Below are 21664 nucleotides of genomic sequence, written 5' to 3' on the forward strand. Positions count from 1 at the left end.
AACCAGACCTTCCTGGGGCACCATGGAAGTCAGCTCCCACTTGCCGGTGTGCCTTTGTTCTCTACTTATTTTGTCTTTGGCTAGAGCAAAACAAAATACACGCATGTGTGTGTGTGTTTCTCTGTGTGTTTGTGTGTGTGTGTGTGTGTGTAATATAGTTAGCCCTCTGTACCTGTGGGTTCTGCATTCTTGTGTTCTACCAATCTTGGGTCAAAATAATTCAGAATAAAGAAAAGGGCAGTTGCATCTGTATTGAACATGTACAGGCATTTTTTTTCTTGTCATTGTTCTCTAACAATAAAGTATAACCGCTATTTACATAGCATTTACATTGTATTAGGTACTATACGTAATCTAGAGATGATTTGAAATATATAGGAGGATGTGCCTAGGTTATATGCAAATACTATGACATTTCATATCAGGGACATTCATGGATTTTGATACCTGGCAGGGATTCCTCTACTGTCAAACATTTCCACATGTGGGTTTGTGAGGGGTCTGAGTTAAGTTGGCTTCCCACATTTAGGGAAGTGAGTCTGTCATGATCGTAGGCACTTGTTTTAAATTTTTGATATGTCTGTTTTGATACCATTTTAACATTTGCAGATTAAATCTGAAAATGCCAAGATATTCATGATATTTTTGAAGGATATTAAGAAATCATTATTCTAATAATAGAACTCATTGAAAAGAGGTCTATAATTTTATAAAATTACCAGCTCCTCTTAAGATAAAGTGTTTACGAAGTAACAGCAGCTTAATTCTATAGTATATTTGGGTACGTAGACTACCTCAAAAGAAGAATTTAACATTTATTTTTGTAGAAAATAAGTAATTGTTCAATAGCCTGGGAAAATGTAGGTAAGTTTTACTTAATGCTGACTCATAATTTGTGGCTAGAAATGGCAGTGATATGAACATACGTGTTGTGCTATTTATTAATATATTGCTTTTCATAAATCTCTTTTTTTGTTAATTAGGTAGAAACAGAAAAGAAAGATGTTCTTGATTTTGGTGACTTGACTTACGGAGGCTGGAAAGCCCTCCCACTAAAATTAATAAACCGGACGCATGCCACTGTGCCAATTAGACTGATTATTAATGCTGTAAGTATGACATATAGTACGGAACTGTTTCCAGAATGCACTGATCTTACGAAGGTACATTTTTTTTAAAGGATTTTGTTAACAAAGTTAGCATTACACTGTTGGCTTTACTGAACTGATTCTTGTATTTCTAAACAGAATGCCATAGCCTGGCGCTGTTTCACGTTTTCCAAGGAACCCGTCCGAGCACCTGCAGAAGTTGCTTCTTGCGCTGATGTGGTCACTCGGCTAGCAGGCCCTTCTGTGGTGAACTACATGATGCCTGCTAGTTATGATGGACAGGTAGGAGAGAAGTGGCTTAGAATTAAAGAGGAAATTAAGCTTCTAAACTGCTTTTCTTTCATTAAGATTTTAATCTTAATACCAGTTTATATTAAGACAGATTTTTCTTTTAATTTTATAGGATCCAGAATTTCTGATGATTTGGGTTCTTTTCCATACTCCAAAGAAACAGATCAGCTCTTCAGGTATCATGTTTACATTTTGTAGGAATTGCTTTAATCTGTAGCTAAATAAACTACAAATTTGAGATTTGTTTCCTTTGTCAGTAAATGTCAGTACTTTGAAATTTGTCAAGTATTGTAGACTGTTTTGAAAATGAGGCAGATGGCATGCTATTTTGGGTCAATCCTGTATAAGTGTGGGTAACTCCTGCAGGCAGCACTGAAAACCTTTTGGAATATTTTGTGTTAATTTATCTTATCACATTTACCAGGTGGATGTTTTCTCTCTTTTTCCACCTTTCTCTTCACTCGTTTCTATTCTTTTAACTCTTTAAAAAAAATTCTTGCCTAAATTTTCTTACTGACCCTAAGGGCAGTGTGTGGGACTGCGGATGACATTTAGAATTAAATAACTCTGTTCTCTGAGCTAAAAGAATGAACTTTTTTAGAGATTCTGGACTCAGCAGAAGAATTCTCAGCAAAAGTTGATATAGAAGTTGACAGCCCAAACCCTACACCAGTTCTTAGAAGTGTGAGTCTCCGAGCAAGAGCAGGAATAGCTAGGATCCACGCCCCCAGGGACTTGCAGGTAGTCTCATTCCTCCTCTCTGCCGTTAGCTTTCCTTCATGCTGATTTCACTTTATGACAGTTTGTTGAAATGTCTGTCTTGCCCCATCCTCCAGACGATGCATTTGTTGGCCAAAGTGGCTTCCTCAACAAAGCAGCACTTACCTTTGAAAAATGCTGGGAACATTGAAGTTCATTTGGATATCAAGGTATGCACTTCTGTCAGAGTGCTATAAGATAGTCTTTCCTCAGGCTGTGAGAGCTCCTTGCCTTCTACAGGCTGCTGTGCACCGCCTGGCCTGTCAGAGTGCCCTGAGCATCAGATGAAAGAATCACTGAGAGCTTTTAAAAACTGTAAAATATATGCTATGGTGCTTTTAAGTTTAGAGTCCAGTGTCTTAAATATGAGAACCAAGTTCTTAGATTAGTTACTGAAAAATATGCATGTCACCCTTTGGTTGGAGTTGGTGGAGAGTGATCCACACATGTTGACATCATTTCTGAGACCTGAGGATGAATGAGAGGGAGTTAGTGATCTGAAATTGGGGGTGAGGTATAAGATAAGGTTTGTTAGAGAAGAGAAAGAAATATTCTTTCCAAGAGAATAGGACAAGTTGAGGCTGTGACAGATGAGGAGGGGACAAACAACCTGTCCTAGTAAATGAGAAAGGCACATAAGGCAGGAGTGACTGAGTGAAAGCCACATTTCTGTAAGTTGACATTCAGTTATGATTCTGTCACTATGCTTAGGTCCCAGAACAAGGAAGTCACTTTTCAGTGGATCCTAAGAATCTATTCCTTAAACCTGGAGAAGAACATGAGGTTATTGTTTCATTTACTCCAAAGGATCCTGAAGCCTGTGAGGAAAGGTAATATAAAAATGTTATAATGGGCTGGGCATAGCGACTCATGCCTGTAATCCCAGCACTTTGGGAGGCCGAGGTAAGTGGATTACCTGAAGTCAGGAGTTTGAAACCAGCTTAGGCAACATGATGAAACCCCATCTCTACTAAAGATACAAAAATCAGACAGGTGTAGTGGTATGCACCTGTAGTCCCAGCTACTCGGGAGGCTGAGGCTGGAGAATCGCTTGAACTCAGGAGGCAGAGGTTACAGTGAGCTGAGATTGTGCCACTGCACTCCAACCTGGGCAACAGAACAAGACTCCGTCTCAAAAAAAAAAAAGTTATAATGACAAAGTTTTATTCGTCTCAATACAGCCACTTACTTAGATGTGCTTCAAAATTCCACAGCCTGAATGACAAAGTCCATATATTTCCTACCTAATAGATGGTATGACTGTTTAATTTCCTTTTATTTAGCTTCAGATTATCTTCTTTTTTTAACTAAAAATCTTTTAAACCAATTGAATAGAAATGAATAAATTATTATTTTCAAGTATATTCTGACAAAAGTAAATAATAAGAGATGTTTCTCATTCACTTTTTCTCCCGAAACTGTTAGTTGACCTTGTCAGCTGTTAAGATATCTTTCCCCATTTTTTCTCCAGGCCCATGACTTCTTAGCACCCAAATCATAAGTGAATATCAAATTAGAGTCAGAGCACCACTGTCATGAGTACTGAGCTTGCTTGTGTAACCCTAGCTTAAAGTATACTCTCCTCTGAGACACATGTGGCTTATCCCCCTGCCTGGGTTATAGAACACTTTATCATGTGCTCAGTCTGCTCTTGTGACCTTACAGAAGAGGAGAGTCTTGCCTGCACCAGTGTGAATTCCTGTGCCTGGAATGCTTGCCCTCAACTTCCCTGGGCTGGCTCCTTCTGGGAGGCTTTCCTCCACTCTTCCCAAATGTCTCATAAATAGCATTCCTAAAGCTCCGTGGCTTCTCACACCCCCTGTGCAGGTGCCATTGAGATTGTCTCTCTCCTTGTCTTTATTCTCTGCAGCACAAGCTCTAAGGGTGGGAATTTCATCATATCCTCAACACCTAGCTCGCTCTTTTGGACAACGCAAATATGTAGGAAACAGTTGCAAAAAGAAATCAAATACAGGACCTTCAACTCAGATTTCTTTCTTTCTTAGGATCTTGAAAATATTTGTGCAGCCATTTGGACCTCAGTATGAAGTAGTGTTAAAAGGTGAAGTCGTTTCTTCAGAAAGTAAACGTCTGCCACTTGGACCTTACTTAGATATTCCATCAATTTTGTCCAACAAACAATTTCTGGCTTGGGGAGGAGTCCCTCTTGGTAGAACACAGTAAGTGTCAAAGATTGACACATGGTCAGTCCACTATTTGTACATATTTTAGAGCAGACCACAAATTTATGTTTGCAGGAAAATTTTGTCATAATAGATACTCTTCAGGCTCAATTGTGCAGAACTGGAAAAGTCTCCTAGATAGGCATGTGTCCTGATTCAGCTTTTCTTTAACATATATTCCAGTTCTGCAAAGAGCACCTGACACATGACCAACAATATAGTTGCTGCTGAAGACTGAGTATCCACTTAAACTCATTGCCACTCTGTATTTTTCAAAAGCCAGCTGAGAGAGAGATTTATGGAGAACTGCATAGAGAATATGCAGTATATCCATTCTTCTAAATGATCTAAATTTCCCAGTCAGCAACCCCATGGTTTTAGCAAAACCCATGGAAGTGCTTTTGATGCACCAGACTTGAGTGTCATACTTCCCGACCACGGCAAATGGAGCACTTAAGGGAGAGGGGCACCTTAGGAAATGGGAGGTAGTATTTACTGTAAAATTGTTTGGTGGTTTTGTTTTGTTTTTTGAGACTCCCTGTATTGTACAGGTTTATCTTTAAAAGGGTCTCTGAAAGAAACACCTCCCAGAAGCCTATGGCAGAAACAGTTACACTTCACTCAAGCAGTAACTGGCTTGTTCTTGACTTTCGAACACGTTTAACTGATGATGTGACTCCATGGAAACTTAGCTTCTCCCATCCCACCTGATAACTCTGTACTTGAAAATGATAACCACAGTGCTTTACAAATTACAAAATAAATAAATGAAAACGAAAACTTTACAAAATAATGTTTCTTCTGGGAAATTCTTCCCCAGTCATTGTACCTGTGGAAGGCTTTTCCTGGAGGTGTCAATAGCCAAAGTTGTCTGCATTTCTCTTAACACAAGGTAGATGAGACGCCGACCTCAGCTGCTGATTTATTAGCTGCTGATCTTCCCCAAATTTAAGTAAAATAGAGATTTACTCATGTATTCTATTCTCCAATGAAGACAGGATTCACATAGCTTCAACAAATTTAGTGTTTTTATCAGTCAGCTGCTATTATATGTCCATTCTTGTGCATTGCAGCTTCTTTAAAAGTAGAGTTAATTCAATATACTGTTTAAATTCAATATACTGTTTAAAACACTACTTTGTGCAAATGAGCCTCTTAGCCCAGGACCCCTTGTTTCCCTGAAAGCTCACTTGGATGAACTAGGTATTCAAGGTAGGTGTGGCATTGACTTAATGACTTGATGAATTTCTTCACCTGGATTTTCATTGATTAATGTTTTATGTGACAGATATTTATACACCACATAGTATAAATAATAAGTTCAGGTGCAGAGCTATAACTGGGTAGAGATTAAACCAAAAAGCCTCTATGGTGAGTCTTGAGCCTACATTTTCAGCAACATAGAATCTAGAGACAATACTAGGCTGCTGAGATGGCTTATGTAGTCAGTCCATCTCTAGACATTGTGGTTGGTTTTATTTGGCTTAGTTTTTATGATAATAGTAATATCCATGGAAGAAAACCATATTTAAAATGTGTAATTGTTTTTAGGCTTCTGAAACTAGCTTTAAGAAATAATTCTGCATCTACAACTCAACATTTACGACTGCTTATTAAAGGACAAGATCAGGACTGCTTTCAGGTTCGTAGAGTACATGGACTCTTGTTATGTCTTCTGTTTTATCAGGGTCTGGAACACTTACATATGTAGACCCTTTTGTGTTATTTATCTCTTAAGAATTTATGTTAATGATATGTTTTATTTGTGCTACTGCTTTGTTTTATGCAGTGACTCTCTTTAAATTTTAGCTTCAGAACACTTTTGGTTCAGAACAACGATTGACCAGTAACTATGAGATCAGAATTCACCCAAAGGAAGACGTTATCATCTCTGTATTATTTGCACCTACTCGATTATCTTGCATGTTGGCTAGACTGGAAATCAAACAACTTGGAAATCGATCACAACCAGGCGTTAAGTTCACAGTGAGATCATTTTATTCCTTTTCCCTTCCCCTCGAGTTTATGCCATGTTATAACTGGTTGAATGTTGTAAATTATATACTCTGCTTTTTATAAGTGAAAATATGTAACTATCTAGACTTACAAGTTAGGAAGTAATTTGTAGAATTGGACAGTTATAATAGCAGCCAGCATACCAGTCTTTCTAATGCTTTTAAGTTTCATTTTAATTTGGAAATTTTGAAATGTACCTAGCTTTTTAGGAACATATCTTTGGGTAAATCCAGATGGAGCTGTTTAAGATATTAACTTTCCCATTAAGTTTTATTTTTTCAATTCAACAAAAATACTGTCTTAGTCTATTCACTCTGCTATAACTAAATACCATTGGGTAATTTATAATAAACAACAGAAATTTACTGCTCACAGTTCTGGAAGTTGGGAAGCCCAAGATCAGGGTGCCAGCAGATGCGGTGTCTGGTGACGGTTGCCCTCTGCCTTTTTGTGCCCACACATGGTGGGAAGGGTATTAAGTCTCCAGTCTGTTTCATAAGGGTATTAAGCCCATTCACAGGGCCGGAGCCCTCATGGCTTAATCACTTCCCCAAAGGCTACACCTCTTAGTACTGTCACATTGGGGACTAGGTTTCAACAGGTGAATTTGGGGGGCAACATCACCATTTAGACCATACCAAATATCCATTGACTAAATTTCCTAGCCCCTGTTCCAGATGCTGGGGATACAAAGACGAGAGTTTTTATGCTTTTTAATTGTCAGCATAATAGGTAAAAAGGATTTAAAGCCATTTGTGTAGACACATTCAGAGCAATTAGAGATGAAAGTGATAAGTCATAGAGGAAAGGAAGCAACGCAAGGCAGTCGGAGGAAACTCCAGCTACATGGATGTTCATGCCTTATAACTGCAAAAGTGTTTGGTGGTGGGGTTGGGGCTCAAATTTTGGTTCTATATCCTATTGTTAAAGAGGGAATGTGATAAATTACAAGATTAACAATATCTAAAAGTTTTTAAAGTTAGATATGTATTACAGCTTTATTTGACACTGGAGCTTGACCTCTGTTTCCTGTGGAGTCACTTGATTGGCCCTATGAGCTGCGGTGGACAGGAGAACCCAGGGAGCCAGCCCTGTCTCTGTTACTTACACTCACCTTGGATTAGGCATTTCCTCTCTCATCTTGTCAGCAGCTACTTGCTGTCCCAACTTGCCAATTTGGTTGTGAGGAACAAATGAAATGACCTGTGTTTTGAATACCATAAAGCATGATGGGACTGCAATAAAAATGTACTGATTATTTGTTGCATGTTGATTATATTCTGGGCACTACCCTCAATCACTATGTGGATGCTGTGATTGAATGTGTCTCCCAAATTTCTGTATTAGAAACTTACTCTGCAATACAACAGTGTAGGGAGATGGATCCCTTTGGGAGGTGTTGCCCTCGGGAATGGATTAATGCTGTTATAAAAAGGTTTGAGGGAAGGAGTTTGTCCTTTTTGCCCTTCTACCTTCTGCCGTGCAAGGACACAGCATTTCTCCTCTGTGGAACATGCAGGATTCAAGGTGAGATCTTAGAAACAGAGAGCAGCCCTCATCAGAAACTGGCACCTGATCTTGGACTTCCAGCCTCCAGAACTGTAAAGAATGAATTTCTGTTCTTTATAAATTACCCAATCTATAGTATTCTGTTATAGCAACACAAATAGACTAAGATGGTGGATTGTCACATTTTTATCTTCAAAACAACTGTCCAGGATAATACTACTCTTGCCATTCTGCACATGTGTAAACTGAGGCTGCAAGAGATACGTGGCTGTGATCGTGCATCTTACTTGCTGGTCAGTGATAGAGACAAGGTTCAAATTCAGGCTGGCTGAATGCAAAGCCCACGTTTATTTATTGTATAGTCTCTAGGGTACTAATAACAGCTTTATGTATTGGAGCAGTGGTTCTCAACCAGAGCTTGTGTTACCGCCAGGGGACATTGGCAGAATCTGAAGTTATTTTTGGTTTGTCATAACTGGGGACAGGACAAGAATGCTACTGGCACCAAGTGGATAGAGGTGAATATCCGAGAAAGCCCAGGACAGTTCCAACCACAACTAATCATACAGCTCAACATTTCAGTAGTGCTGAGGTTAGGAACAATAGTTTCTCTTGTTTAATCTGGATTTACTGGTGTGAGTCAGATTTATTTCATTTAATCATTGCTTTTTTCTTTACTTTTTTCTTTTTTGAGACAGAGTCTTGCTCCATTGCCAGGCTAGAGTGAGTGCAGTGGTGCGATCTCAGCTCACTGCAACCTCCGCCTCCCAGGTTCAAGCAGTTATCCTGCCTCGGCCTTCCGAGTAGCTGGGACTACAAGCACACGCCATCACACCCAGCTAATTTTCCTATTTTTAGTAGAGACAAGATTTCACCATGTTGGCCAGGATGGTCTCCATATCCTGACCTCGTGATCCGCCCACCTCGGCCTCCCAAAATGCTGGGATTACAGGCGTGAGTCACGAGGCCAGCCAATCATTTTTTTTTTTCCTTAACCTGATTACTCAGTAGTAATTTTGTGATTTCTAAGGCTTTAAAAATACAGGCAGAATACTTATAATGAGTGTTTTCAAAGGTACCTTTTCCCCTGTTATTTGCTATTTAGTTTTATAGATAAAATTTACTTGTAAGTTTCTATGGAAAAGGAAAAATTAGAAACATTTTTGCTGTTGAAACTACCAGAAGTCACTTTGAGTGAGGGAGGATTTGTAGGAGCTTCCAATCTGAAACCCTTTGAAATGCTTTTTATTTATTTATTTTGAGACATGGTCTCATTCTGTCGCCCAGCCTGGAGTGCAGTGGCATGATTTCAGTACACTGCAACCTCCACCTCCCGGATTCAAGCGATTCTCCTGCCTCAGCCTCTCAAGTAGCTGGGATTACAGGCGCCCATCACCATGCCCGGATAATTTTTGCATTTTTAGTAAAGACAGGATTTCACCATGTGGGCTAAGTTTGTCTCGAACTCCTGACCTCAAATGATCTGCCCCTCTCCGCCTCCCTGTGTTGGAATTACAGGCGTGAGCCAGTATGCTGAACCTGAAATGCCATTTATTTGTACTAAAAGTCAAGTCAGTGTACATTGATGAGGAGCCTGAAATTACTTTTTCAAAATGTTATTTCGATTAAGTACATAACACAACTCAGAATAAGTTATGATGGTTTCAAGTTTGCAAGGGATTCTTTGCAACCTATGTTAGTACAGATTGAGTATCCCTAATCTGAAAATTCAAAATCACAGTGCTCCAAAATCAGAAATGTTTTGAATACCGACATGATGCTCGAAGGAAATGCTCTTTGGAGCATTTTGGATTTTGGATTTTTGAATTAGGGATGTTCAACCGGTGTAATGTAAGTTTTCCCAAATCTGGAACACTTCTGGTCCCAAGCACTTCGAATAAGGGATACTCAACCTGTAATTCAGAATGAAAGATAGTTAAAGATGTGCATTTCAAAGATATGGTAAGTTTCCAGCAGGGTGTTTTCCTTACATTTGTCTTTACGAGGTGTGTTCTGTGAAGCCTTGCTTCCTGCAAGGGTTGAGCCCTGTGGGAAGCAGCAGCAGATGGATTCCCAAGCCTGATTCTAGTGTGCTGCTTCCCCAGTTGACAGTGTATCTGTCCTTCAAAAGTTGTTAACAGTTCTTGTCTTTAGCTTAGTCCCTTTTGCATGCTTCTCTCTGACACTGACTGGACTGTACACTAAGAGAATTATAAATAGAGTTTTCCCCAAAAAATTTTATTATGAAAAGTTTCAGAATTACTGAGAAGTTGAAAGAATTACTAAACACTCACATACACTATCACTTAGATTCTATAGTTAACATTTTGCTATATTTTGTCTCTCACATATCTAGCCATCCATCAATTCATCTTTTTTTTTGAAATTTTTTTTTAATTATACTTTAAGTTCTGGGATACATGTGCAGATTTGTTACATAGGTATACACATGCCATGGTGGTTTGCTGCACCCATCAACCCGTCATCAGTGTTCTCATCCCTGTGTCCATGTGTTCTCACTGTTCACCTCCTACTTACGAGTGAGAACATACGGTCTTTGGTTTTCTGTTCCTGTGTTAGTTTGCTGAGGATGATGGTTTCCAGCTTCATCCATGTCCCTGCAAAGGACATGAACCCCATCCCTTTTTATGGCTGCATAGTATTCCATGGTGTATATGTGCCACATTTTCTTTATCCATTCTATCATTGATGAGGCATCTGTGTTGGTTCCAAGTCTTGCTACTGTGAACAGTGCTGCAATAAACATACGTGTGCATGTGTCTTTATAGTAGAATGGTTTATAATCCTTTGGATATATACCCAGTAATGGGATTGCTGGGTCAAATGATATTTCTGGTTCTAGATCACCACACTGTTTTCTACAATGGTTGAACTAATTTACACTCCCACCAACAGTGTAAAAGCGTTCTTATTTCTCCACATCCTCTTCAGCATCTGTTGTTTCCTGACTTTTTAATGATCACCATTCTAACTGGCGTGAGATGATACCTCATTGTGGTTTTGATTTCTCTAATGACCGGTGATGAAGAGCTTTTTTTCATGTTTGTTGGTCACATAAATGTCTTCTTTTGAGAAGTGTCTGTTTATATTCCCCAGTTGCTCTGTCCCAGGGAGATGGAAGTTTTATCTATAAGCCCCTGACTGGGGCTGCTGTCTTTTTTCAGAGATGCCCTGCCCAGAGAGGAGGAACCTAGAGAGGCAGTCTGGCTACAGAGGCTTTGCCATGCTGCGGTAGGCTCCCTCCAGTCAAACTTCCAGCAGCTTTGTTTATACACTGTGAGGGGAAAACCGCCTACTTACTTAAGCCTCAGCAATGGCAAATGCTCCTTCCCTCACCAAGCTCGAGCGTCCCAGGACGACTTCAGACTGCTGTGCTGGCAATGAGAATTTCAAGCCAGTGGGTCTTAGCTTGCTGGGCTCCATGGGGGTGGGATCCACTGATGTAAACCTTGGCTCCCTTGCTTCAGCTCCCTTTCCAGGGGAGTGAATGGTTCTGTTGCACTCGCATTCCAGGCACCACTGGAACCCAGGGAGTGAGCCCAAATGGCTGCCCAGTTTTGTGCTTGAAATCCAGGGCCCTGGTGGCATAGACACCAGAGGGACTCTCCTGGTGTGCATGTTGCGAAGACCATGGGAAAAGCATAGTATCTGAGCCAGAGTGCACTGTTCCTTACAGCACAGTCCCTCATGGCTTCCCTTGGCTAGGGGAGGGAGTTCCCCGACCCCTTGTGCTTCCCAGGTAAGGCGACGGCCCACTCTGCTTCAGCTCACCCTCTGTGAGCTGGTACCCACTATCTAACCAGTCCCAGTGAGTTGAGCTGGGTACCTCAGTTGGAAATGCAGAAATCACCTGCTTTCTGCATTGATCTTCTTGGGAGCTGCAGACCAGAGCTGTTTGTATTTGGCCATCTTGCCAGCCACCAGTTCATCTTTTTAATGCATTTCAAAGTAAATTGCAAGTATTAGTATATTTTAGTATATTAGTATATAAACTTCTTAAGCAAACATGTCTGTACTAATCTTTGTATTATTCCTCTGTCATTTAAGCTTGGCTTTTGAAATAGTTCATTCTTAGCATATCAGAAATCAAATACTTTTGCAGCTCTTTGGTTAGTTTTTTTCCTTAAGACAAAGTCTTTAATATACTGCTGGACGGGAAATGGGTAACTATTACCCAAAGTATACAAACATTAGAATTTTTAACTGTATTAAATCTTTCTGAATTTTTTTCTGACTGTAATTCAGTGTTCCTCTTTCTGCTTACATTAAAATAATTTTGGATATGTATATTCTTTTAGATACCTTTGTCTGGATATGGAGGAACAAGTAATCTTATTTTGGAAGGCGTTAAAAAATTATCTGACAGTTACATGGTAACAGTGAGTGGCTTAGTACCTGGCAAAGAAAGTAAAATCGTTTTTTCTGTCCGCAACACTGGCTCCCGAGCAGCTTTTGTTAAAGCAGTAGGTTTTAAGAATTCTCAGGAAAAAGTTTTGCTGGATCCTAAAGTGTTGAGGATTTTTCCAGATAAATTTGTACTCAAGGAAAGAACACAAGAAGTAAGTATAAAAATTTCTGTGCTAAAAACATCAACTCATTTTAAAATTAAGTTAATAATTATGTATTTTAAGGCCAAAAGCTAAAATAATATTTGAAAATAATGTACAAGTGGAAGTACTTATATGTTCTTGGAAATGCCATGCATATGCACTTGTGTCTATCTCGAATTTTTAGGCTTGTAAGATTGTTGAATCAGAGTGAAATGACTTAAGAAAGATATTTAATATTTACTCCTGTATTTTTTTCTTGGCCTCAGGATGTTACTTTAATATATAATCCATTAGACAGAGAAATCAATAATAAAACTGCAACAGAACTATCAACTGTATATTTATTTGGTGGAGATGAAATTTCAAGACAGCAATATCGAAGGTAAATTACTTATCTTGCACAATGTTAGGAACCATTCAGTAGAAATGATGAAAGCCTCAGTGGCTAGGAATTTGGAATTTTTAGAACATACCACTATTTATTAGTGAACTGGTAGATGAAAAATCTTGATAGAATTTATGTGGCTAATGAGCTACCACAATGTGAGTAAATAATACCTGTAGGAAACTCATCTCCCATATTTTCTTCGAATGTGCCTTCTTTTCTGGATGTACCTGTTGTGCCACTCTTCCCTTACTCAGTAGGTGCATCATACTTCATAATAGGACCATTTTCATAATGTACTCTTGATGACATGTCCAGAGACAGTGTGTCAGTTTTATAAAAGATTTAAGAACTGCTGAATGATTATATTGTATAAACACAGGGGCCTAGTTTGTAATATTTCTGGAAATGCTGTGAATTATTTGAAAGGATCAAGTTGAATTTTTGAAATGTGTAAGATGTTTAACTTGTAGCTACTTAAAAAGTGTGAACTACTATAAAATCTGATATATCTAATTTAAACATAGGGCGGGCTAACTGGCTCATGATCAGCACTTTGGGAGGCTGATGTGGGAGGATAGCTTGAGGCCAGGAGTTCAAGACCAGCCTGGGCAAAATAATGAGACCCTGTCTCTACAAAAGAAATAGAAAATTTAGTTGGGTGTGGTGGTGTGCACCTGTAGTCCTTGCAACTTTGTAGGCTGAGTGGAAAGATCACGGTCCCAGGAGTTCAAGGTTGCAGTGAGCTATGATTGCACCACTGCACTCCAACCTGGGCGACAGAGCCCAGACCTCTCAAATAAATAAACAAGCAAGCAAATAAATAAATGCAACAGAGCCAGACCTCGCTCATAAATAAATAAATTAATTAATTAATTAAACATAGTTTGATATGCTGAACCGTTGGAAAATTTAGGGTATTGATTAAGGTTTAGGCCTGATTTAAACATTAATTCTCTTATTGTAAAAGTGTAGCTTCCTAGTTTAGAGGACCTAAACATAGAATGAGTGCGGCTCATGGTGTGTCATCTGCTAATAAAAAATCATTAGAAAGGGAATGTGAAGGAATATGCCTGTCTCCTTCTGACCCTTTGTGCTTGGCTGTGTTTTATTCTGATACAGAATTTGGGAAATTGTTTTTTTTTTAATTTGTTGAGGGTCATTGGAATGTTTACAAGAAGGAATTTAATGGTGACTTGCTACATAATGTTAGAACAGACCAGATCAAAAGCTTGCCTTTGAACCTGGTTTTGTGTCTTAATTATTTTGGAAATAGAAACTGACATTTGGAGAAACCACTTTATTAGGTATTCTGATGTTTTTCTTTCTCTCTATTGGGATATAGAAATCAGTGTATTATTTTCAAACTCCTCTTTGCCATAAAGTTTATAGTAATGACATTTTCTTTGTGGACATCTGATTATTATAGAGAAATTTACATTTCAGTTTTCGCACCTCAAAGATTTTCTGGAAGGAATCAGATAAATGTGGTTATATGGTAATTTAAATATTCCCCTTCAAATGTTTCCATTTTTTACCAAGTTCTTTTGTGTTGTAAGACAAATTACTAGCTATGGCCAAATTATCACAAATAATGAAAATGTAAGACTTGAAAAGAATCTAATTTAACTCTTCTTGCTACTATTCTTTTAGGGAGTTCTTAATTGATGTTAATATTTAACTGAAACTGATAATTTTACTACCAAGTGTAATTTTTGAGGAAACTTCCAAAACAGGTTTTCTTTTAAGTATAAGGTCTATGTACAAATGTATCAATATAAGTGAGATTTGCCAACTGCATTAGTGAAAATCCAATTAAAGTCATTTTATATATAACATCACTTTTGAATTAAAAAAAAAAAATCTCTCCTGGCAGGGCCCTGTTACATAACCCAGAGATTATAAAACAGATACTTCCAGAACACAGTGTGCTTCAAAACATTAATTTTGCTGAAGCATTTCAAGATGAGCTATTAATAACTGAAGGTAAGAATTTCAACATGTCTTGTTTGGGTCATTTATAGTATTATCTAGGTCCAGTGATGTGATACAAGAAGGAAGTGTAAGTTTAGATACAGTGTTAGGCAGAGTTTGAGCCATAGCTCTGCTGTATGAGTTTGAACAAATTACATCATTGAATATCAGTTTTCTTATCTTGTAAATGGGAAGAAAGGCGACATCTTGCTTTTCATCCATACAGAGTTGTTATAAGGATTCGATGAAAGAGCTTTGCTGCTGTATAAATGTTACATGTTACTAATACTTTCTGCATTTACCCTCTAGGCAGACTTGTAAACAGGAAGAGGAAAATGGTCATTATTAAATCAAATTAATTGCTACTTAGATTTGATTGCAAACTCCCACTCATTTTGAGGTTACTGTGCTATGGTGCCTTTTGTAAGATTTATGGAAGATGTAGTGGTGGCAAAAAAAAAATCAAAATAGTAATGAGGTGACACTAACCTAGATGGTTAGCCCTGTTTACACTAAACATTTCAAATATTTAACAATATTTATTCATACAAAATATAAATATATTGAGACATACAGACTGTAAAAATATATATACAGATTTTCACCATAGTATTGTTTATAATAGCAAGAAGTTATAAGTAACCTTAATGCTCAAGACTCAGGAGTCATTTAATTATGCAGTAGAATATTTTGAAGCCATTAGAACAATGATATGAATCTGTACTGAATGACATAGAAAGCTCTTCATTTATTACAAAAACTTTTTGAAGTTTGCAAAGTAAGATCTCATTTTGGTAAAAATTATTACATATATATTTACATAAGTAAAATCACATGCATATATACACCAAAATAATAAGTGGCTAGTTTTCTTGGTAAATTTCAGGTGGTAGCTTTTTCCTGTTTTTATTTTCTAGTTTTTTAATGATGGACTATGTTTTGCTTTTGAAATACGAAGTGATGGAAGGATATGTATGCTTTGGTAGGGATGATGTGGGGTACTCTGTGAACTTTTCAGTAAAGTGGATGTCTAGATCATCTCTTCAAAGGGAAGGCAGGGATGAGGTGATTAAAAATGACAGAAAGACTTGGAATGGACTTCTCAGGAGTGTGCTAAAGGAACAGAGCAAAGGAAAGGAACCTTGGATTTGGAGTTGGAACTCAAGACCCATCTGTCCCACTGCAGAACCACCTCTTCCTCATAGGAAGGATCAAAATATGAGATAAGCTGTGAAGACTGTAATTTAAGTAGGGAGCAGTTGTTCAGAAGCTGGCATAGTTCCATCATACGGCAACAGTCCTCTCATTGAATGGTGGATGCATCCTGAGAGGACAAGGTGCCAGTTGGTTTGTGGACACTGGATGTAGAGGTACCAGATGCAGTCCTTGTCCTTGAGAGTCTTACAGACTCAGGGGAAGACAGATGACTCAGGTGTGATGTGAAAAGTACTGTGATAGAGAGAGCTGTGTTTAGGAATCTGGGAGGGTACCTTACTTAGAGATGATTCTTGAGGTTTACTTGAAGAAAGAGGAGGAATTGGCGAGGTGGAAAAGATAGGACCAGAGTGAGGAAGAGTGCTCCAGGTAGAGCTGCGTGTCCAAAATAAGTACACATGTTGTACTAAGAGTTGTGTTGACACAGCCAACCAAGAGCTCAAGTAGCCTGTCAAAATCACCCATCTAAGATGGGGTTGAGTTGGGACTTAGGCCAAGTCTTTGGGACACCAGAATTTCACCTCAAGGAATACTGTATTCCTTGTGATTGTAAGTTTATTGTCCAGATGAATGGAGGAATCAGTTTCACTTTTTTGTGTTGGTTAGTACCATAGATCACCTGTGAAAACACTACAGTTGAAGCTTTTATGGGATGAATTTCAGTAACATTTGCTTGAGCATGTTACTCTTCCAAGGATTTGTAACAATCTTGCTTTTACAAAATGTGTAATTTGTGGCATATGTTTTTGTAGTTGATTTAAACTTTTTCAGTCATGAGACTTGGTTAAGTTATAAATTTAAATTTATAGTTACTGTGTTCTTTTAAAATTCCCATGTCAAAATATCAATACTTAAAGACTATCTAATTTATATATAAAATGCCAAGTGTATTTTATAACATTTCTTATAAATACAAATTTGGGTGGCCTAATCTAGAGATGTTCATCTTGAGCACTATTTCTAGATTTACTTTAAATTGAATGCCTGAGAGACTGCTACTTAAAAATCGTGGACCCTTAACCTCTGTGCTTCCAATTCCTACTCTTTGCAGTGAGGTAATAATAGTACCTATCTCAAGTAATTGTTCTGAAAATTAACTAAATTAATATATATAAAGGGATTAGAACAATGCCCACATTAAGCTTCATATAAATGTTGCCATATATATCTATGAAAGCATTCTTATTTTAATGCTCACAATCCCTGATATAGATCGTTATCTATATGATAGTTGAAGAAACTAAAAGTTCAGAGAGGTTAAGTAACTTGCCAAAGGTCACAGAGTGAATGAGTGGCAAAGGTAGTTCAAATTTAGGTTCCAAACCTGAGCTGTCAGCCACTGGTGCTGAACTGCCTGCCTGTAATTTTGTGCCAGACTTTGTACTACTAATCCAAATATCACCTCCCCTAACCCAGGCAACTAATAGTCTATAACTATAAATATATACATATATCTGTTACTTTGTGGTGTGCTTGTGTGAAGATTCATGTATTTCAAACATTATTTTCTATTTCAGTGTATGATCTTCCCCAGCGGCCTAATGATGTTCAGCTTTTTTATGGAAGCATGTGTAAAATTATACTTTCAGTAATTGGAGAATTCAGGGATTGCATTTCTAGCAGAGAATTCCTTCAGTCTTCTTCCAAAGCTAGCTTGGAATCTACAAGGTAAAATAAATGAACAGAAATATTTCACCAGATTTCAGGATGATTCGATTCATAGCAGAGCTGATCTTTTTTCCTGTACTTTACTATTATTATTATTATTTTGTCTCAAAATTTTTATTTCACCTTCATTTTAAGTATAGGTTGAAAATAATTTCAAACTTTCAGGAAAGTTTAAAAATAGTGCAGAGAATTCCCATATAATCTGCACTCAAACTCACTGTTGTTAACAGTTTACCACCTTTACTTTATCCTCTATTTGTATAGAACTTTTTTGTATAGAACTCTCTTTCACAATAGAGTTTCTCAGCCTTTCCTTATCTTTCCTAACTGAGATAATACAGAAGGTTGGATTATTGTATCAGATCCACAGAATCAAAGACTTTATCCAGAATTAAGCTTACTGGTAATTTTTTATGAAGCCTGGAGAAGTCTGGGACTGGTGGTAGCACTTCCTAGGTCCTTTTTACAGCATTAATACTTGAGCTCTTGTTCAAATTTGACACAGGGTCTCTAAATTGTGCATGTGCTACATGGCTTACCTGAAAGGGGGAGTTATATTGAGCATGAAAGTTCTATTTTGTACTTTGATAATTACATAACTTCTGTGGTAATTTTTCAAGTAACTATCCCATAAGATCAGAAGCTTCAGGTTTCTTTACCACCAATAATTCTAGAAAGAGTAGATATATCTTGCAAAAAGCATTCCATAGATAAGGACATTAGTTTGTTTGTTAGGAGATCTGTCATTAGCAGGATCACCAAGAGACTTCACCAAATACCTTTCTTTTTTCTAGATCACTCCTTGGTAGAAAGGAGAAAATAGGTTGCAGGCCAGCTGCTAACTCTTTCTTACCAATGACCTTGATGTTTTTATGGAGTCCAGGCCAGTTACTTTGTAAAATATTCCTCAATTTCAGTTTGCAGATTCAAGTTTCACACTTTTGGCAGGAATGACACTGTTTGTTTTCTCGTTGCATCTTTTCAGGCATTGTACAATGCTGATTTGTCCTGTCACTAATACTGTTTTTTTATCACTTAGTTAAAAATGGTCCCTGCCAGATTTCTCCACTGTAAAGTTAATGAATATCTTAGAGGGAGTTTCTTAAAGATCATGATTATCTTGTTCCTCATCTAATTTGTGAGCATCCATCGATGCTTGTTGCCTGAATTATTTTCACCATGGTTACCAAAGGATGATTTCTAATTCCATCTTTCTACATTTATTAGTTGTCTTTTTACTATGAGGAACATATTTGGTTTTGGCCCTTTTATGTAATTCTTCACTGGTACTGGAGTGGACTCATGGGTGCAGTGTTGATCCTTCACTGTCATTATTTGGTCTTGCATTGCATTCTGGCTTCTGATCCTTTTGATGGGTCCCCCATCCTTCTTCTGAGCACTTTTTTACTCATTGGCACAGCAGGATGTTGAGGCTCATCATATACTTTCCCTGCCCCACCCTGGAATAACCATTTCTCTCAGAAGCTGAGAGTAGAGAATGGTGTTAGAAACCAGGGCATGGGTGCTAGGTTTCTAACCTGTGGACAGAGCCAGGAAATGTGGACTAATATGCAAATCCTTACACTTCTATATTTACTTCTGTTTATAAATATGTTAAATGAGCTTACTCTGAACCCTCCAATTCTATCTAACACTGCAGTGCCTTTCCACGTTTATACCCTTTTCTCCAATACTGGGAACCTTGGCCCCATTCATTATCCACAATATATTTACATTTTTACTTAATCCCCCTATTTTTAACTAATCTTCTCATTGCACGCTGCTAACCCAGACTGTCTGAGTGTTCTGTACAAGTCCCAGTGCCACCACCCACCCCTTGTCACCCCTATACTTAATGTATATTTTTAAGAGACAGGGTTTTGCTTTGTAGCCCTGGTTGGACTCCTGGCCTCAAGTAATCCTCCTTCCTCGGTCTTCCCTAGTAGCTGGGACTACAGATGCTTGTCACCATTCCCACCTAATTTTGCTTTTTTCTTTATGTAGAGGTGGTATCTTGCTGTGTTGTCCAGGCTGTTTTCGAACTCCTCACCTCAAGCAATCCTCCCTCCTTGGCCTCCTGAAGTGCTGGGATTATAGGCATGAGCAACCATCCCCAGCCTATATACATTTTAAACTATAAACAATATGAATACTTTTTATTCATTGAAAAATACCTGATATATAATGCACTTTTAGCTTTGTCTTAATGTTTTTAAATTTACGAACAATTAATATAAAAATATGTGATGCAATCTGGCTTTTTATCATTTTTATTTTATTATTATTATTTTTTGAGATGGAGTCTCTCTCTGTCACCCAGGCTGGAGTGCAGTGGCGTGATCTCAGCTCACTGCAACCTCCACCTCTGTGGTTCAAGCAATTCCCCTGCCTTAGCCTCCTGAGAAGCTGGGATTACAGGCACGTGCCACCACATCCGGCTAATTTTTTTGCATTTTTAGTAGAGACAGGGTTTTTTTACCATGTTGGTCAGGCTGGTCTCAATCTCCTGACCCGGTGATCTGCCCACCTCGGCCTCCCAAAGTGCTGGGATTATAGGCGTGAGCCACCGTGCCTGGCTCTTTTATAGTTTTTAACTTTTCTCTCTGTCTCTTTCTTCTTGTCTAACTTTTTCATTTTTTAAATGATTTTTTAGCAACTTGGGAGCTTCTGGGAAACATGGTGGCAACATCTCTTTGGATGTTTTACCAGTCAAAGGTCCTCAAGGTTCTCCTCTTCTCTCACAGGCGGCTCGCCCGCCTCCGGATCAGCTGGCCTCTGAAGAGCCGTGGACTGTCCTCCCCAAGCATCTGATTCTGGTAGCTCCTTCTCCTTGTGAGTATATCAACTGTGACACCTCAGAAGTGTATTCTGGAGTCCGGGCCTGCCCTCCCTTTGTACCCACGGCTCATCCAGGACACACATGGGATCCTGCACATCAAGCTGTGCCTTGCCCAGGTCCTGCTTCCACTGTTGGAGATCCCACTCAGACTTGCCTAGAACAGAGTTCTTGTTCCAGGGCCACACTCTTCAACGAGGCTCCAATTTCCCCAGTGGCAGAGCCACACCCCTGCCCACAGAGATACAGCATTGGTTTAGAGTAGAGCAAATCTGCTATGCAGGTGTGTGCTCAAGGTAAGATGAAGCAGTGACGATTTCCAGGTTTCCTTTTTCCTCTTTGATACCAAGGATTAGAAATTTCTTTAATTGACTATTTGAGAAAGCAGTAGCATACTCATGTATCTATTTAGGGTTCTGGTTTATTAGTTGTTAACATTTGTCTTTTTCAGTATTGTTAAATGTAAGTAACATTTTATTTATCTGACAAAATAGGTGACATGGCAAAAACTGGACGTTTCCAGATTGCGAATAACTCTGTGAGGTTATTGAAATTTGAGCTGTGCTGGCCAGCACATTGCCTCACAGTCACACCGCAGCACGGATGTGTCGCGCCAGAGTAAGTCTGACTTCTGTGTTACTCAGATGCTGGCATGGTTACTTTCTAAGGATCAAATAATATGTCGTTGTAGCTTATCCAGTTAAATTTTAGACTGTGCAACTGCACAAAGCACATGCATGGTTCTGTAGGACAGCTGTAAGAACAAGTAAGCTCAAGTTGTAGGCAGTCTAGTAGAGCAGAGATCTGCACATGGCCGGTTATGCTGTCACCCAGGAGGGTAAAGGGACATACACATTTGAGGTGGAACAGAGTCCCTGGTATGGAAGACTTCAGAACGTTTACTTCTTAGGACTGCCCGTGAAATTACAAAGCAAGGAATGCAACTGGACATGGGATGAGGGGTCGCGATGTCTCAACCCCAAACACTTCTGCTGTTCCTTACCTTGGTTTGGGTCGTTGTGTTCTGCTGGCTTTTTCTGAATGACGTTTTTCAGACAAAGTTTCCTCACTTTTAGTATGTATGAGCTATAACCTTGCTTACTGATGCTGTAGAATATTCTAGGACAAAAGGAAGTCTTTTGGGGCCA

At 38.6% G+C, this 21664-nt stretch overlaps 1 protein-coding gene across 2 annotated transcripts in view; it reads left to right on the forward strand.

Annotated features, from left to right (window-relative positions):
- CEP192 (centrosomal protein 192) overlaps positions 1-21664 on the forward strand; it is a 135941-nt gene that overhangs the window by 89362 nt on the left and 24915 nt on the right. For both annotated transcript variants that reach the window (XM_012472511.3, XM_064379456.1), the window contains 15 exons: positions 984-1109; positions 1248-1391; positions 1513-1576; positions 2002-2141; positions 2237-2329; positions 2871-2989; positions 4166-4339; positions 5894-5984; positions 6152-6328; positions 12187-12447; positions 12705-12820; positions 14700-14809; positions 17530-17680; positions 20334-20512; positions 21011-21134. In XM_012472511.3, the coding sequence (XP_012327934.2) occupies positions 984-1109; positions 1248-1391; positions 1513-1576; positions 2002-2141; positions 2237-2329; positions 2871-2989; positions 4166-4339; positions 5894-5984; positions 6152-6328; positions 12187-12447; positions 12705-12820; positions 14700-14809; positions 17530-17680; positions 20334-20512; positions 21011-21134 (2069 nt within the window). The remainder of the gene's footprint in view (positions 1-983; positions 1110-1247; positions 1392-1512; positions 1577-2001; positions 2142-2236; positions 2330-2870; positions 2990-4165; positions 4340-5893; positions 5985-6151; positions 6329-12186; positions 12448-12704; positions 12821-14699; positions 14810-17529; positions 17681-20333; positions 20513-21010; positions 21135-21664) is intronic.

Source organism: Aotus nancymaae, unplaced genomic scaffold (genome assembly GCF_030222135.1).
Source record: "Aotus nancymaae isolate 86718 unplaced genomic scaffold, 86718_ANA_hifiasm-v0.15.2.pri h1tg000020l, whole genome shotgun sequence".
Lineage (NCBI taxonomy): Eukaryota > Metazoa > Chordata > Mammalia > Primates > Aotidae > Aotus > Aotus nancymaae.